The sequence below is a fragment of the Pan paniscus genome, chromosome X, assembly GCF_029289425.2.
Source record: "Pan paniscus chromosome X, NHGRI_mPanPan1-v2.0_pri, whole genome shotgun sequence".
NCBI classification, from domain to species: domain Eukaryota; kingdom Metazoa; phylum Chordata; class Mammalia; order Primates; family Hominidae; genus Pan; species Pan paniscus.
The window spans coordinates 50,542,991-50,560,488 of record NC_073272.2 but is presented as its reverse complement, the minus strand read 5'-3'; the positions used below and the strand labels follow the sequence as shown (position 1 = coordinate 50,560,488).

Here is a 17,498-nt window from a genome sequence, read left to right as displayed (position 1 = left end):
TCTCCTGCCTCAACCTCCCGAGTAGCTGGGATTACAGGCACGTGCCACTACGCCCGGCTAATTTTTTTGTATTTTTAGTAGAGACGGGGCTTCACTGTTAGCCAGGATGGTCTTGATCTCCTGACCTCGTGAGCTGCCCACCTTGGCCTCCCAAAGTGCTAGGATTACAGGCGTGAGCCACTGCGCACCCGGCCTACAATTTTTTTTTCTTTTTTAATTAGCGGGTATGGTGGTGCACAACTGTAGTTTCAGCTATTCAGGCGGCTGAGGTGGGAAGATTGTGAGTCCAGGAGGTCAAGGCTGCAGTGAGCCGTTATCGCGCCACTACATTTCAGCCTGGGCAACAGAGTGAGACATTGTCTCAAAAAAATAAAAAATTTAAAAAAATGTATAGGGAGGTTAAGGACAGAGTCTTTGTTATCACCATTTATATTACCAAGAGTTATTGTTTGAGGTTGGCTAGAAATCTGAGTGCAGACAGGCAAAGAAGTTGCCCCACATCACAAAGCAAGTAAAGTCAAAACAGATGACACTATCACAGGCTATTCCCAAGGTATGTTTTTTCCTGCAAAAATATATTATCTGGTCTTGACTAGAGGTGTGGGTCCTCAAGGTGAGGCAGACAGAGCAGCAACACATGGGTTCAGTTTACACATTTATTATACAAATCCCCTTCCAGTGTGGGTAATGTCTTGGGTCCAGATCCACTGGTATAAAAAGAAAAGCTTAACGCCAGGAAAAGGGGGTAGGGGAACCCCCAGCTCCGAAAATCACAGACAGGTATCATAGAAAACACAACTTGTGTGGGTTTGCTTAAAAAGTGGTGGATTGGGGCTGGGTGCAGTGGCTCACGGCTGTAATCCAAGCACTTTGGGAGGCCAAGGCAGGCAGATCACGAGGTCAAGAGTTCAAGACCAGCCTGGCCAATATGGTGAAACCTTGTCTCTACTAAGAATACAAAAATTAGCCGGGCATGGTGGCGTGTGCCTGTAATCCCAGCTACTCGGGAGGGTGAGGCAGGAGAACCCAGGAGGCAGAGGTTGCAGTGAGCTGAGATTGCGCCACTGCACTCCAGCCTGGTGACAGAGCAAGACTCCGTCTCGAGAAAAAAAAAAGGGTGGAAGGAAAGCCAAGGAAGGTGTGAGTGGTGAGTGGCCCGTGGCCCGTAGGCAGACCTCACCTGAGGATTTCACTGGCATCTACCGGGTGCCAGATCTGGTAGATGCCAAGTTCAACCCCCACAGGATCCCAGGACACAGCACACCTGATGGCTCTTCCCTTTACCCCTCCTGTGGGGCCTCCTGACGGGGTGGTCAGGGCAGAGGCCATGGGCACAGACGGGGTTGGGCTCTTTCAGGCATCCTACCCAGACTGCAGTCCTTCCAAGTGTGGGCAGAGAGCCCACTGCCCCAACAACTGCCCTGGCGATGCGTGGCAGGGATTTCTGTTCACACCGGAGTCTCCTGGCTGCCCTAAATGGCCCTGAGACCCGATATGGTCCATTTTATGGAGGGGGTTCCTGAATGGAACCTGGTTGGGCATGGGAACAGGAATGAACCCAACCAGATGAGATCACAGTTTCCCTTTTGTAAAACGCCTAGTGTTGGAGGAAGACAGTGAATACCTAAGTCACAACTGTAAACATAAATGGAGGAAGGGGCTTGGGGTCCCCATGACATCATCCCCCCTCTTTTAAGCTGGCTGAGGGCCCCCAGTCCCCAGCACAGTGTGAGAGAAGAAGCAGGGTGTCAGACACCTTCCTGGGCCTACGGGGAGCCAGGGGCCTTGGAAGATTAGGTTGGCGCACTCCGCTCAGGACTGAGAGCAACCACACCCCAGGGCCCAGCGAGGTCAGCTGTGTGCTCCCCAGACTGGAATCGTGCCCAGGCCAACAAGGGACATATCAGAAGGGGTCAGACCAGTGTCCCCGGGGTCTGGGTGTCAGAACTGGAGGACTGCTCCCCCTCTAGCGTCAGGTCACTTAAACGAGCGCTCAGCTCCGGGGGATACAGGAAGTCCGCGTAGTATCTTTGGAAGGGGTAGCAGGAATCCGGAGGACAGGGCGGGGAAGACAAGAAGAGGAAAAGACAGACAAGACACAGAAAAAGAAAGGAAAAGAGGCTCGTTAAAGAGGTGGAGGCAGGCACAGGACAGCACTTTCAGGCTCTGGGGCATGGAGAAAAAAGGAAGAAAACAGCAAGGGGCATGAGATGTCCCTTCCTCCCGGCACCCTGGCTTCAAGGCTCATCTTCAGCCTATAACTTGATAAAGAATTGCTGCTACCAGTGCCCAAGATCCCCTCCACCAGGACCCCATGGACTAATGCAGGTCATGTGCAGTAGAGTGACCCTGTGCCATCACAGCAGCTAGTTTCCTCATGGTCCAATTCATTAGCTATCATGACTAGCCACTCCCTGGCCTGGATATCTTCGCCATCTGCCTTACGAGACCCCTACCCATCAGTAAAAGCACCCCCCATACCTGCCAGAGACAGGGGGCGCCGTGAAACTCCTCGAGTGTGGGAGTGGCGCCTGGCTGGGGGCCCCGTACAGCGCCTGGCCCACCTCATAGCAGCGGGCATGGAGGAAGGGTGGGTGTGGCGGGCCCACGGAAGGGAGCACAGGCCGGCGCTGGGGCCCCGCAGCCAGTCCCGAGTTCCGGATGTACCAGTCCCGCAGCCCCTCCAGAGCCAGGTTCTTGTGGCCACTGCGTTCACCAGCCGAGGGGATGCGGGTGGGTGGGGGCATCCACAGCAGAGGGTTTGGATGCACCTCAGGGCCTTCGGCAGCCTCTGGGGGCAGGCCACAGGGCTTAGTGCGAGTGGCACGGGTGTGGGGGTCCTTGGTGCGGAGGAGGGGGCTGTTGCTGTCAGCTGCATACACAGGTGGTGGGCCGGGGAGCATGGTGAGGAGCCCATCCCGGCGGGAGAGGGGTCCTGGGACCTCAGCTGCAGGCAGCAGCTCCCCCCAGCCTGTTCCACCGCCACTGCGGGGCAGGCCCCGGTCCAAGGAATAGTCCAAGAGGAAGTCTCCACACACAGGTGGGAGCCGGGGGGCACCTCGGGAGGCAGGGGCAGCTGAGCTAGGCCGGGCGGCCCGGGGAGGGTCTGGGGGGCCTGCTGTGCGGGAGGAGAAGGCAGGGGTTGGTTGGGGGCGCTCATACAGCACCTCACTGCTCTTGCAGACTGGGGGGCCAGAGGCAGAGGGAGCCAGAGGGGCAGGCGGGGAGCCAGCTCCCCCACCAGCGGCCCGGTCCACCAGCAGGGCCTCAGAACTGTTGCTGCGGCGGGTGCGAGCTACGAAGAGGGAGGCGCGATCGGAGGCAGGGTCGGCCCGGGGGAAGCCCATCTGGGAGTCCTGGCTGCCGGACCACTGACGAGAATGAAGGCCTTCAGGTCTGGGGTGAGAGGCGAGGGTCATGGGAATAGGGTCAGAAAAATCAGGCAGAAGGCGTGCAGTGCCCTCCCTACCCCAGCCCTTTCTAAGCCTTCACTTTCACATCTCCAAATGGGCCCAAGGTTGGAAGCTGTGTGTATAAAGGTGGCAGGTAGTGACATGTAAAGGGCAGCTGAGGTTCTATCCTAGGCTAGGCGGTCAGGGGTAGAAATGCGTGGGGGAGGCCTGGCACTGTTAGCTCCAAGAGAGGTGTAAATCTGTGTAGGGACTCAGAGGAAAGGCTAGCAGAGTAGATGCCGGGCAGGGGGCTGTTCCTAATCCAGCTGACCCCTCCCCCTGCTAAGGCCGTTCTCATGGCTCGCACGGCCTCCAGGATTAAGTCCTAGGCCTTAGGGCTCACATGTAAAACCCTGCCTGAATTCTCTATCCGACCATACGTATGAACCACCCAAAGCTACCATCCCAACAGCCACCGTTCACAGAACGCAAGCCCCACAAGGACGGGGACTTGGTTTTGTTCAGAGCCTGGGGAAAGTAGGCACTCTGTTTAAGAAGCAGAAGAGGACAGTGGTTAAAAGCATGGACTCTAGAGTAAAACTTGCCTGGGCTCAAACTCCAGGACTTCAGTTTACTAACAAGTTACTTAACCTTTCTGTGCCTCACTTGCCTCATCTATAAAATGGGAATAACAATAGCACTCACCTCATAGGGATCTCATTATGATTAAATGAGTTGATGCCACGTAAAACACTTAATTCCTAGCAGATGGCAGGCACTCAGTATATGTTAACCAGAACTTATTATGTCCATGTCTTTCAAAGGCAGATATTATTATTTCCATTTCACAAATGAGGAGACTGACTCCTATCCCATTATCCACCGAGATGCCTGCTCACCTTTAATGCCCAGCCTCCCATGTCCCACACCTTTTTTTTGTTTGTTTTGAGACGGAGTTTCGCTCTTGTCGCCCAGGCTGGAGTGCAATGGCACGATGTTGATCTCAGCTCACTGCAACCTCTGCCTCCCGGGTTCAAGCGATTCTCCTGCCTCAGCCTCCCAAGTAGCTGGGATTACAGGCATGCCCCACCATGCCCAGCTAATTTTTGTATTTTTATTAGAGACAGGGTTTCACCATGTTGGTCAGGCTGGTCTTGAACCCCTGACCTCAAGTAACCCGCCCGCCTCGGCCTCCGAAAGTGCTGGGATTACAAGCGTGAGCCACCGCGCCCAGCCATCCCACCTTTTGATAATGTTGTCCTCAAGCTTCCAGTGAGAACTAATGGTTCCCTCCCCTCTGATCCTCCAGCCCACCCTCAGATTCCCCTTACTTGCAGAGCTGGGGGCCAGCGCCCCGGGTGAGGACAGGGGTGGCAGGCACACTTCGCCCCTCAAAACTGGAGGCACTCCTGGGCAGCGAGCGTGTGGGGCTAGACAGAGACAGGCAGGCCTAGGTTAGAGACTGTACCCACCAGCAGACCCTCTGCCAGCCCAGGCTTGCTATCCCATTCCCAGCTCCTGCGGAGGGGAGGAGGGGCTCATTCTCACCTGGTGGGGCTGGCCACAGAGTTCCGCCGGCTCTTCAGATCCCCATAAAGATCTGATGGAGGTGGTTTCCATGGGGTTCGCCGCTCAGGGCTCCCCCCAGATACTGCCCGCAGCTGGTCCCAAGCCTTGGGTGGTGAGGGGCGCTCGGCCAGAGAGAAGCAGCCATGGGGCTCCTCTGAGTGGAAGAGAGCAAGTGGGATAGAATTCAATGAGGGGGGCCCAGAGGGGGCAGGACAAGCTGGGGGGCAAGGCCATGGGGAGGGGCAAAGTGCTGGGACAGGTTAAGCAGGCTGAGGAGGAACTAAGGCTGACAAGTAGGTTCTGGGGCTGTGGGGCTGGGGTGGGGTGAGGCTAAGAAGATGGGGGACCCATAGGAAGATGGAGCATGGCTAAGGAGAAGCTGAAGCAGCACAGGAGGGGCTGGGCATCAAAGGATGGGCTGATCATGCAGGATGTGGTCGGATGAATAAAGGGGATGGGCTAAAGGGACGTAGGAGTCGGGGGCAGGTTTGGGGGATAGGAGTCCTCACCGTTGTCATGGCTGGCCCCAGACTCTGAGAGGGAGCTGCTCTCTGAGTGCAGAACTACGTCCTCTACAGGTGAGAGGGGGAGAAGTGGGCCTCTCACTCCCAGGCCTGGGTGCTGCCCCCTTACACCACTGGGTGGGCACCTCTACTTGGGCCACCTTCTGGCCAGTTTCCGCCTCATCCTGTTCCTGTCCCAAGAATCTGCTTTTACCAGAGCCCAAGACCACCCCAGTTTGGTTCCTGACTGTCCTGGCAGATATTCATCAGTCCCCCACAGTTTGTCCTTTCCGGTAAGCCAGTTTGTCGCAACTCTTCTCACGGGTTGGGCCACTTGAGTTGTGCCTACCTCCCGGTTTTCACCGGCCAGTCACCCATCCCAGCCCTACCACATCCATTTGCCAGTGTCCACTCTCCCACCCTCACCAGGGGATGCTCACCTTGGCTGAGCTGAGCAAGACGCATGCCCAGGCAGACTCCCTGGGCGGTGATCACTGACCCCGTGGACAGTGGCAGTGGCTGGGGCAGCGGGAGCACTGGGAGGCCAAGGCGGGCCCGGACATCCCCGAGCTGCTCCTCTAGCTCATGCAGCCTCCTCAGTGCATCTGCCTGGACCTGGCGCCGGCGCCGGCGCTGCTCGGTGCTCAGATCAGGGGCCAAGGCCAGGCGGCGGGCGGCCGCCGCGATCTGCTGTTGCACTGACACCTCGCGTTCCAGGGCCTCAAGAGCCAGCTCCTGTCGGGCCCACCCAAATGTTGGAAATGGCCAGGAACAGGGACCTGGCGGGGCCAAACCCAGTAGAGGCTGGCCTGCACTTCCTGCAGCCTATTCAGACCTATTCACCCCGGGGAGGGGGCGTGTCAGGACCTCTCTTGGTGAAGGGCTGGGTCTGTTCATCTTCCTTAGGGTGGGAGGCCTGTCCTGACAGTTAGGGACCAGCATCCTCCCTCATTGCAGGAACCTAACTCCAGAAGCCCTTTTCCTTCTCATCTTAGCCTCTCCCTCACCTGGCCACAAGCCCCCTCCCCACACCTTCCTCCTGGCCACTCCTCTGTACCTGTCCCCTCTCCCCACCCTCTTGCTCTCCACACCCATCTGCTCACCTCAGCAGGGCACAAGGAGTGGTGTGCTTGGTTGGGGTGCGGTGGAGGGTAGGCGCGGGCTGTGGGGGGCCGCCGGCGGACCAACTGGGGCCGTTCACCAGGCTCTAGTGGGCACTCAGGGGGCAGCTGGCCAGTCAGCTCCTGGTGGGAGGCAGGGGTCAGAGACTACCAAGGGTTAGTTGGAAGGATGGGGTGAAGCATTAATGATCCCAGAAGCTACAGAAGTCCTACCAGGAGCCTGGCCCTGCTCAGCAACCACGCACGATACTCCCCTCCCTCCTACCAGTATCTCCACTAGGCAGGTGTGCCCAAACCTCAGTGGCCCAAACCCCTGGGGTGGTGGGCATGGGAGGCAGGGAGACCTGCTTTGGAATCCAGAATTGTTTTGTTTTTATAAAGGTGACACCATCGAGATCCTAAGTATTATATAACTCCCTTCAGGGGCTGTGGCTGCGTGGTCTGAGCTGTAGTATTATTTCCGGCACACTGTGGGCATTCACAGTAAGAGGGGTAAACTGAAACTACAGATCACCCTGTGCCAGTTCAGGTCAGACTGTGCTGCCAAATTTTGGACAGAACCTGTTTTCTGAGGTTTGTTGGATTTGAAATTGTCAACAGTGGGCCTGTATTACCATATTTTTTTTTTTTGAGGTGGAGTTTTGCTCTTGTTGCCCAGGCTGGAGTGCAATGGCGCAATCTCAGCTCACCGCAACCTCTACCTCCAGGGTTTAAGCGATTCTCCTGCCTCAGCCTCCCAAGAAGCTGGGATCACCACACCCAGCTAATTTTGCTTTTTTTTTTTTTTTTTTTTTTTGAGACAGAGTCTTGCTCTGTCGCCCAGGCTGGAGTGCAGTGGCGCAATCTCGGCTCACTGCAAGCTCCGCCTCCCGGGTTCATGCCATTCTCCTGCCTCAGCCTCCCGAGTAGCTGGAACTATAGGTGCCCGCCACCACGCCTGACTAATTTTTTGTATTTTTAGTAGAGACGGGGTTACACCGTGTTAGCCAGGATGGTCTCGATCTCCTGACATCGTGTTCCGCCCACCTTGGCCTCCCAAAGTGCTGGGATTACAGGCGTGAGCCACTGCGCCCAGCCTAATTTTGCATTTTTAGTAGAGACGGGATTTCTCCATGTTGGTCAGGCTGGTCTCGAACTCCCGACCTCAGGTGATCCACCTGCCTCGGCCTCCCAAAGTGCTGGGATTACAGGTGTGAGCCACAGCGCCCAGCCTATTTCATTCATTCTAACACATCTAAGCTGAGCTTTGAGGAGAAAGTAGGTGACAGGGAATCTACAGCCAAGACAAGTGGTTGAGGAATTGCCACCCAAGTCTGTCTACCTAGGGGCCCCAGCTCCTCACCTCCTCCCAACCTCCCCGCCTGATACCCCTAGGGCCAGGCCCTCACCGCCTCCTGGAGACACACTTTGCGGAGCTCCTGAAGTTTCAGGCTCAGGGCCTCCTGCAGGGTCCGCTGCCGGTCAAGCAGCCCCCGCAGACGCTCTGACTTCACCTGAGGGGCAGCCTCTCCGAACAGGGCAGCTGGACAGAGAGGGAGCAAAGATCAGTGGGACAGCCAGGGCATTCTGGAGCAGCTGTGGGGCAAGGGACCAACTCTTCCCGAGCAAGCAGGTGGTGATTCAGAGCAGGGGAGGAGGCAGCAGGAGGGGAAGCAGCCACCGACCTGGGGCATTGAAGGTAGGAGAGCTGATCAGCTGACCTTTGACTTCCATCTTGGTGCTGTCGAGAGGCCGTGGCTGATGGCTGGACAAAGTCTGGCAGTGACACACAGGAGCCGTTAAGGAAGCACATCCCATGATACCCCAACCCCCAGCCCTTCCCAGCTTCCCATGCCACAGCGGGGAATAAGGGGTAACCTGGGCCCCACGTGCCTGCTTGACCTGCCCTTTCAGAATCCGTGTGGATGTCTGGATCCACTTGGCCCTGGTACCTTGGTTCCCTTCGCATTGAGTGAGAGCACAGCAAGTGGGGAGCTGGGCGGACTTACAACGCCTCCTCAGAGGCCCATGGGTCACAGCCACGAGTCTTGCCTGGGGAAGGAGAATTAATGGGACAGATTCAACCAACTATAACAACAATGGACACGCAGTCAACACCTGGGTGCCTGCAACAGTTACCTATGATGCCACACTCAATCTTCAGAGCCACCCGGAAAGATTCGTATCCCCATTTTAGAGATGAGGAAAGGAAGGCACAGAGGTGAAATAACTGGCCCATAGCCACAGACATAAACCAGGCCCACCCCTCTGGTCCTACACTCTCGCTCATGAGAACCGCTCTAACTCCACCAACTTCCTCATAAGCTCCCTGGTCCCTCAGGCCTCAGGGCCTTTGCCCAGGCTGTGGATGCTGCCTGAAGTGCTTTCTTCAACCTCTCACCACCCCAGCCCCTGCATCACACTTATCATTCTAGAACTTAATTATCACTTCCACAGTTATATCCTCTCACAAACGGTTGTCCAACAAGAGATTGTGCCTCCTGGAACATCGACGAGGACAGGAAACATTATCTGTCCCATTTTCAGCAGCATCACCAGCACCCTGAACATGGCTGTACACACAAGTGCTCAATGAATGGGTGCCAGCTGAATGAATAAAAGATAGAGTAAGTGAATGAGGAGGCGGTGGAGCCAGGGTTCAAGCTCAGATCTGTGGGTCTGTGCTTGTCCCAACTCCATTCTGTAGCTCTGGTGCAGCAAGGAGAATGTTCACTTGACCCAGGGTCCCTCCAGCCCCTCTCGCCATGACAGCCTGTCCTGAGCCTAGTGTAGGGAAGTCCTCCTGCTGGGATTTGTGAGAAGCAAAGTCCACAGCTGCAAATAACGAACCACCTGCCTCCTGCCTCCTGCCTCCTTCTCTGCCCCCGATGGCTCACCTGCCTTGGCTGGCCACCCCTCCTCTGGAGTTTGCTCCCTTCCTTCCACATCATGCTCAGTCCCCAGCTGGGCAGCTGAGTGACATCACCTCCCACCACCTGGCCTAACCTAGGTGGCAGGTGACTGGGAGGGCTTTATGGGGCCACAGAGCTCCCATTATCACCTACCTTGAAGTCGGCAGCTTGTCATGACATGTTAGCCTGGTGTGAGGAAGACCCAGCCAACCAAGGAGGCATGGGTTCAAGCCCCTTCCCCATCTGTGTATTGTGGGGTGAGGCCAAGCTGCTTGTAAGGTGTCATGTTTCTCTGCAGTCCTCCTGCCTGCCCCATAGGGCCTGTACCCCTCTCTTGAAGCAGCGGTGCCCTGCCTTCAACAGCAGGGGTGGGGATCAGTCCCTAAAGCCTTTTGACAAACCCAGGCCCCACATCCCCACTCATCTAAGGTCTGACACTTCCCAGCATGGCAGGGGTTCCTCCACATCCCAGATCACTGGGGCTCCAACTTTCCCAGCCCCCATTTAGGCCCAAGGAACTCTCACAGGGTTCCCTGGAACCTTCCTTTACCCCAACAGGAACCCAACTCCATCCACAGTCCCCCTTGCCAGCATTGGTCCCAATCCAATCCCAATTCCATGCTGGGCTGCTTCGATTTTTTTTTTTTTTTTTTTGGAGATAGGGTCTGGCTCTGTCACTTAGGCTGGAATGCAGTGGTGGCACGATCTTGGCTCACTGCAGCCTCCACTTCCCAGGTTCAAGCAATTCTCCCACTTCAGCCTCCAAAGTAGCTGGGATTACAGGTGCATGCCACCATGCCTGGCTACTTTTGTATTTTTAGTAGAAATTGGGTTTCATCATGTTGGCCAGGCTGGTCTCGAACTCCTGACCTCAGGTGATCCACCCGCCTCGGCCTCCCAAAGTGCTGGGATTACATGCGTGAGGCACTGCACCCAGCCAATCCTTTCTTCTCTAATTTCTCAGAGCGTCCTGGAAGTCCAGACAGGGTCCACACAGGAACCCCAACTCCTCCCTATCAGCCCGACCTCGGGGGGACATAGTTAGAGTATGAGTCATGGGGTCACTGGGCAGGCTAGACACAGTCAACGCCCCACACCCCCACACCCAGTTCCTAAGCCTCTGCCTCCGCTCACCTGCCCTCTGCATACTTGCCTTGGGGCCTGGAGCTGCCTCATCCCCGCCCAGATGGCGAGAAAGGGATCCCAGCAAACCCCTCCCCAGCACACCCCCACACCAACCCCAGGTCTCCCCCTACCAGTTACCCCATGGCCCCCATCCTGTCCCAGGGACCAGCTGCAGCGGGAGAGCAGTAGAGGGCACCCCCCACACCCAGAGGCGGGCCCGGCAGGTTTTTCAGGTCTGCCATTCTGACACCACAGCCGAGAAAGAAATTCCTGGCTGTAATAACTGTTTACAACCAAGATACCTCACCTGGGTGGCACCCCAACACTTGGGGGGTCATTTCCACATCCTGCCACTATTAGAGCAAATACAAAATCTCAATGTCTGGGCCATTACCCTCCCCAGAGCCCCTGCTTCCTCCACTGCAGTGAACAAATCAGGCATAGGCAGGCAGGTGCCTGAGTAATGGTTTCTTAGTAGCCCAGTCTGGTCTTTCTTGGAGAGCTGGGCCCTGGGTTGGGGGAGGACAGAGGCTACTCCTGGGGGGTAGGAAAGGAAGCAGGGATAGGGTGGAGAAGGGGGGACTCATACTTCTCTTTTCCCCGATCCCTCCTCGTCCATTTCCGGCCGGGAATCGGCTTGGTGCCAGGAAAGGAAACTGGTGTTTTGGGCTTTGCCCCTGTCCTCAGGCCCTCCATTCTCACTGCCCCCCTACCCCCCCACCACCACCCTGCCCTGCATTGTTGGTGTGCCTCTCCCACAGACCTAGCTCTCTACCGAAGGGAACTTCAGTACACCCTGCCCCAGCTCCCCAATGCCCTTATCCCCCTCGCACCCTGGGCCCACTGCTCCCAGGTGCTCACCAATGCCAGAGAGTGCTGTGGGGTAGCCTCAGATACCTCAAAAATAGTTGTCTCAACCAGGCCCTGGCTCCGGCTGGTAGTGGCAGTCAGCAGCAGTGGCAGATGCCTTGGCCACCTCCCACTAGGTAATGGCCCAGCCTACCTGGCCAGGAACTGGGCCGGCCCACACCTTTTAACCCTTGCCTGTCTGCCACCAGGACTAGGGTCACCCCTGGGGGCAGTTTCAGGGCCAGGTCCACTCAGGGTGCTCAGCATGTCTAAGAAGACAGCCTGGGCCAGGCAGGGTAGCTGGTGCCTGTAATCTCAGCACTTTGGGAGGCTGAGGTGGGAGGATTGCTTGAAGCCAAGAGTTCAAGGCCAGACTGTGCAACATAATGAGACCCCCATCTCTACAAAAATTTTTTTTAAAACTGGCCAGGCATGGAGGCCTGTGCCTCCTCACCCCGTACACTTAGCAGAAAACTGGGAAGAAGGGCTGAGAGTGGTGGGAGTAGCAGCTGCCTCTCCTACTGCCCAAATTCCCAGAGGATTAGACGCTGCCCACCCAAGGGGCAACTTGGATCTGGGCCATAGAGGTGTGGGGAGCTGTAAAGTACATGGGAGGCTTCGGGTGTAAACTGGGTTTTTGTGTCTTGGCAGTAAGCATCACATTCTGAGGCCTCTACCCTTTCCTCCCAGGGCAAGGCAGTGGTAGAAGGCCTTGGGGCAATTCCCACCCTCACTGGGGAATAACAGTTTCCCAAGTTGGGGACAGAGGAAGTCAACCTTTCTAAGGAGAGGTCAGGTCTCAAGATCCTTCTGTGGCTCCAGAAGAAATAATCTCAATAAATCAAGCACAACTTACACCCTACAAAACACTTATGGGTTTTGATCCCTCTTGGTTCCTACAAATGTAGCAGGATGGCACAGACCCAGCCTCCTCACAGCCATTTTATAGATGCAGAAGCTGAGCCTGGAAAGGTGAAGAGGCCTGATTCAGATCACAGTGGCAGAAGAGCAGGTGAAATCAGAATTTCCGGGGGCTGGGTCCTGGCTGGGAGGCAGACAGAGGCTACTCCTGCAAGTGGGAAGGAGAAGTAGGGAAGGGGGCTCATGCTTCTTCACATCCATGCTGGGTCTCTCTTCTTCAGAGAGTCAGGCTTCATGCCAGAGAAGGAAATGAGAGCTTTGAGTCCTTACGACGTACTGTCCCTGCCTCCCCTCACCCCGCCCACCACCACCACCATCACCACCACCACCATCACCACTACCACTTGAGCTCTGGGCCAGTCTCGGCACACAGCACACATCCTGTGCTCCATTCAGGACCATCTGCTCTGTGACCCAGGGCCCAAGCCCTACCCAGACCCCTGCAGCAGCCCACACCATGACCTGAAGTGAGAAAAGCTGCAGATGGGCTGGGCCTAGAGAGGAGCTCGCTCTGAATCAGCAATGCCCCAGACTCATACTATTAAGGCCTCCCACCATCCCTGCCCACCTTTCTTCCTGGGTGTGAGATTTCCAGCATGGAACACAAAGGCCCCTTTCATCGCCCTCCCCACTTCACTGCCTGGGGCGGGCAGTGGTAAGGTGGGCATTGGGGAGTGTCCTCTCGGCCACAGCCTCTCCCACCTCTTATGGGCCACCAAAGATGTTGGGAAGCGAGACAGTAATAAAATCAGAGCCAAGAGGGATGAGAATCTGGCTGGCAATGTAGATTGAGTCTCAAAGCTTAGGTCTCCTCATCTGTAAAATGGGTAAAAGGTGGTTACAGAGACAATGGAGGCCCCAAGTAACTCTGAAAGGCATTTCACAGTGCAAGGAAACACACCATGTCATTAATGACTCTTACTAACAACAATTAATACACTCACACAGAGGTGGGCTGTTGTGGGGGTAACTGGGGGAGAGCAGGTAACTGGACCTCCTGGGCCAGGCAGACAAATGGGGCAGTCACTAACACACATCATTGCCCTGGTCCATGACTTTTAATAGCCTCGAAGAGGACCCAACCTCTAAGCCCTACCCCAGCTGGGCCCTGGGCCTCACGTGACCCTGCTATCACTAGTAAATGGTGAGTCTGGGATTCAACCCAGCTCTGCCACTTACTAGCTGTGTGACTGCTTGAACAAGTCACTTAACCTCTCTGTCAATTGGGGACGATGATAACAGTATGTACCTCACGGGGCTATTGTGAGCATTAAATCAGTTAATACATTTAAAGCTTGTGCAGAACAGTGCCTGGTAAGAGCTCAGTGTATGTTGGCTGTCACAGTTACAAGTATTCTTCCCCACAGGAAGTCAGGAATCAAGTAGATACATTCAGACACATTTTTTCCAGACAGAGCTGGTGTCCTTCAGTCTCACTTGATACATTTGAAACAGTTGTTTTTCCTCAGATAACTTGTCTGAACTCTTGCTATCCAAAATCAGAGACTAAATGTATTCAGACGCAATTTTTTTTTTTTTTTTTGAGACGGAGTCTCACCCTGTCACCCAGGCTGGAGTGCAGTGGCATGATCTCGGCTCACTGCAACCTCCACCTCCCGGGTTCAAGCAGTTCCCTGCTTCAGCCTCCTGAGTAGCTGGGATTACAGGTGCGTGCCACCACACCCAGCTAATTTTTGTATTTTTAGTAGAGACGGGGTTTCACCATCTTGGCCAGGATGGGCTCGAACTCCAGACCTCGTGATCCACCCGCCTCGGCCTCCCAAAGTGCTGGGATTACAGGCGTGAGCCACCGCGCCGGGCCTCAGATGCATTTTTGAGACAGAACTGGTATCCCTCAGCTTCCAAATCCCATTGCTATCTAGACACGGTACCCTCCCTGCTCACCAAATGAGACATATTTGAAACAGAGCTGTTTCCCTCATGATCCAACCTCTCCTTTCTCAACATCAAAAATGCAGGAACCAAATACATTAGAGAAATTGTCTGAACTCTCACCATCCAAATGCAAGAACTGAATGGATTCAGAAACATTTTTGAGATACGACTGGTATCCCTCATTCTTGAACTTTCCTTACCCTCCAAACAAAATGCAGGAACCATTTACATAACAGGGTACCCTCACTATCCCAACTCTTGTCCCTGGAGCTCAGGAAAGTTCATAGATTTGGATACATTTTTTAGTTAGTCATTATTCTTCATTATTTCAATTTTCCCTACTCACTATGTAAGATGTGAAAACAAAATACCTTCAAATAACTTGGTAGGTTTCACTGTCTGAACTTCGGGCACTCTCCCTCTCAGAATTCAGGTACCAAATAGATTGGGAAAGTGAGGAATGCTTGTTTTGTTATCAATAGGTTTGGATAGATTTTCAGGATAAGATAGGTCTGGCATCTTGTTATTCAAACTCACTAGTCTCTATGAGAAATGCAGGAACGAAACCCAATTGAGTAACACATTACCCTCTAGCTATCCAAGTTCTCCCCATCATCCTCAGAATCAAGGAGATTCGGACAATGAGGGGAACACTGCATTATTGTTGTTACTGTTACCACTGGATAGGCCTGATTCTTAAATCCAGTGACTGCCTGGCCTTCTCCCCCAAGACAAGCCCCACAGAGGTGGAGTGGACTTAGCACCAAGATTTTTATTGCTTACTGCTGAGAGAAGGAGGATGAATCCTTGACCCCATCCCTCCTCTATACCAAGTCCCGAAGCCTTGGCCTAGAATAGACTTCTTCTTTTTCAGGCCAGGAAAGCAGGGATCATGCACCCAGAATCAAACATGGCCTAGAAGATTCATACATACCCCTGGGTCCCCCATCTCTTCATATTTTCTTAACTCTTCCCCCCAACATGAGGCAGTCCCCAACACAGCAAGACTGGAAACATGACCCAGACCTCTCAGACTCCCAGAGAGTCACTGAATAATTTAGGGTATTCTTTCACACTTGCGGAGGAGAGCAGGGGCGTAGGAACAGTTGCATGCCCTCCTGGGGCAGGAAGAGAAATGTAAGCTCTATGTAAGATCACTAGGGTGGGGATAGGGGAGATCACACACAAAAACCCCCATCAGCCACGCAGGGCACATAGGGCTGCTTGCTCTTGCTAAGAGAAGCATTTGGGATGTACTTCGGAGGTCCTGGGAACAGCAGAATCTTCAAGTTCCGGGCACAGTATAATGGGACCCCTGTCCTGGGCTCAGAAGGGATGGCAAGTGGATATTAGGAAGGAAGAAGATCTGAACAGGGTGGAGGGGCATGGTAAGGGGAAGAACACCCTGGGGCTGGGATGGGAAGGGACAGAACAGGAAGGAGTGTAGGGGACAAGATAGAGCCAGAGTTATCGCAGGATGGAGGTCAAGAGGCAGGATGGGGAATGAGCCAGAACACTGGCCAGGGGATGGGATAAGGTGGGGTTCAGGACAAGGGTCAGAGAAAAAGTACAAGAAAGAGACAAAACAGCAGGGCAGGGGTCAGGATTAACATAGAACAGCAGTCAGAAGACATGACTAGGAAAGGCTAAGCCAGTGGTCAAAGGAGGGGACAGGGAAAAGGGCAGGTTCAGGATGGAGGTCAGGAACAGGAAAAGACCAGGACACAATGAGGATAGGAATGAGTATGGTGATGGGACAAGAAAAGAGGGAAAAACGGGGCAGAGTCAGGGGCAGAGACAAGGCAGGAGACGAAGGTGGTGAGCCAGGATGCAGATCACGAGTATATAGGAGAGGATATCATATAGGGTGCAGAGAAAGGACAGAAGTTAGAGGGCAGGAATCAGGACAGAACTACACCAGATTGTGGTTAGGGGGACAGGACATGACTGGAAGAGGTTTGGAGACTGGATAAGAGTTTAGGGAACAGACAGGTCAAGCGTCAGTACAGAAACTGGGGTCAGTGTTGGGCATTAGGATAGGGCAAGATGTTTCAGAGATGAGACGGGGTCAGGCAAGGATCAGGGTCAGGTCAAAGATCCCCAGGACATAACTGGATGGGGTTTGGGGTCAGGACTGGATTTAGGGGGACAAAACAGGGGTTGAGGATCATACCAGGCCAGAATATGGTTAGGTCAGGGCTCGGATGGAAGGTCCTGAGGCCAAGGCCAGCAGGGGTTGAGGTTTAAAAAAGATGTAGTCAGGTCGTAAGGGGTCAGGGCTGAGGCCACGGGGTCAGAGGTCGCGGGTGCGCGCGCAGGTACGCCCCGTCGGCGTTTCCGGGCCTTCACCCCACCCTGTCCCCTCCCTTCCTCCGCAGGCGGGGCTGGTTACTCACCAAGGGTCCCCGCGCCGCAGTAGGCGGGGTCGGTGTAGGCCGGCCGGGGCAGTGGACGCGCCCCTCCCTCACTGCGCCCTGCTCGTCCCCGGGCGCGCGCCTGCTCCTCTTCGGCGCCCTGCCCGTGGGCCGTGTTCGGCTGCGCTACCGTTAGCCGTGGGGGCCAGACGGGGGTCGCGGGGAGGGTAGGAGGGGAGCGCCGGCCCGGCCGCGGGCGATGGACCCCCGCCCCCACCTCTAACTCGGGTCTGTCCGCTTCCAGCGGCACGGCCACCTCCGCCGCTCAACCTAGCCTAGGGGGTGGGGGGACCGGGGGGCGGGGCACGAGACCACAGCAGCGGCGGAGACTAAGTGCGCAGGCGCCGGCTCGGGTCTTCGATTTTTCTTGCCCTGGGAGCGCCAGGAGCGAACAAGCTGGGAGCGCGTGCGCACACGCTTTCTCGAGGGCGGCGGAGCCCTCCCTCGCCGAGGCCACGCCCCTCAGGGAGCCTACTGGCGCCCCTCACCCCAAGTCGTCCCCCAGGGACCCTCAAGCAGTACCCCAAGCTGCTCTGTGTAAGCTATCCCCACACCTGTAAACCCCAGCTACCCTCCCTGTTGTTCCTCAAATGCACTCCAAACCAACCTCCATTATCCTCCAAATTATATCCCCAAACTACTGTCTGTTGATTCCAAGCGGTACCTCCAGTCCACCCTCTATGGACACCCAAGCTGTAGCAGTAAACTACCTTACACTACCCCCAGTTTGCTCCATCAAACCATCTGCAATCAGCCCTGAAACCATTACCCTCCAAACAGCATGTCCAAATCACCTGCTATCTACTTCCAATGTGCA

General features: G+C 55.2%; 1 protein-coding gene across 6 annotated transcripts; it reads right to left on the bottom strand.

Moving 5' to 3' along the window:
• Positions 1–642: 642 nt before the first annotated feature.
• On the bottom strand, positions 643–17,094 carry CCDC120 (coiled-coil domain containing 120). Of its 6 annotated transcripts, none has more exons than XM_008959320.5 (11): positions 16,664–17,094; positions 8,574–8,616; positions 8,250–8,340; positions 7,974–8,107; positions 6,568–6,708; positions 5,905–6,199; positions 5,471–5,533; positions 4,941–5,115; positions 4,724–4,822; positions 2,482–3,396; positions 643–2,028 (listed from the first exon to the last, which is right to left on the bottom strand). In XM_008959320.5, exons 3-11 carry the CDS (start codon positions 8,296–8,298, stop codon positions 1,914–1,916), a joined length of 1,986 nt encoding a protein of 661 aa, XP_008957568.3. In that variant the 5' UTR covers positions 8,299–8,340; positions 8,574–8,616; positions 16,664–17,094; the 3' UTR covers positions 643–1,913. The 6 variants fall into 6 exon arrangements, with proteins under 6 accessions (XP_008957568.3, XP_008957563.3, XP_008957562.3 ...); XM_008959315.4 differs by having other exon boundaries at positions 8,458–8,616; positions 16,664–16,806; XM_008959314.5 differs by lacking the exon at positions 16,664–17,094 and adding an exon at positions 11,463–11,562 and having other exon boundaries at positions 8,458–8,616.
• Positions 17,095–17,498: the final 404 nt, after the last annotated feature.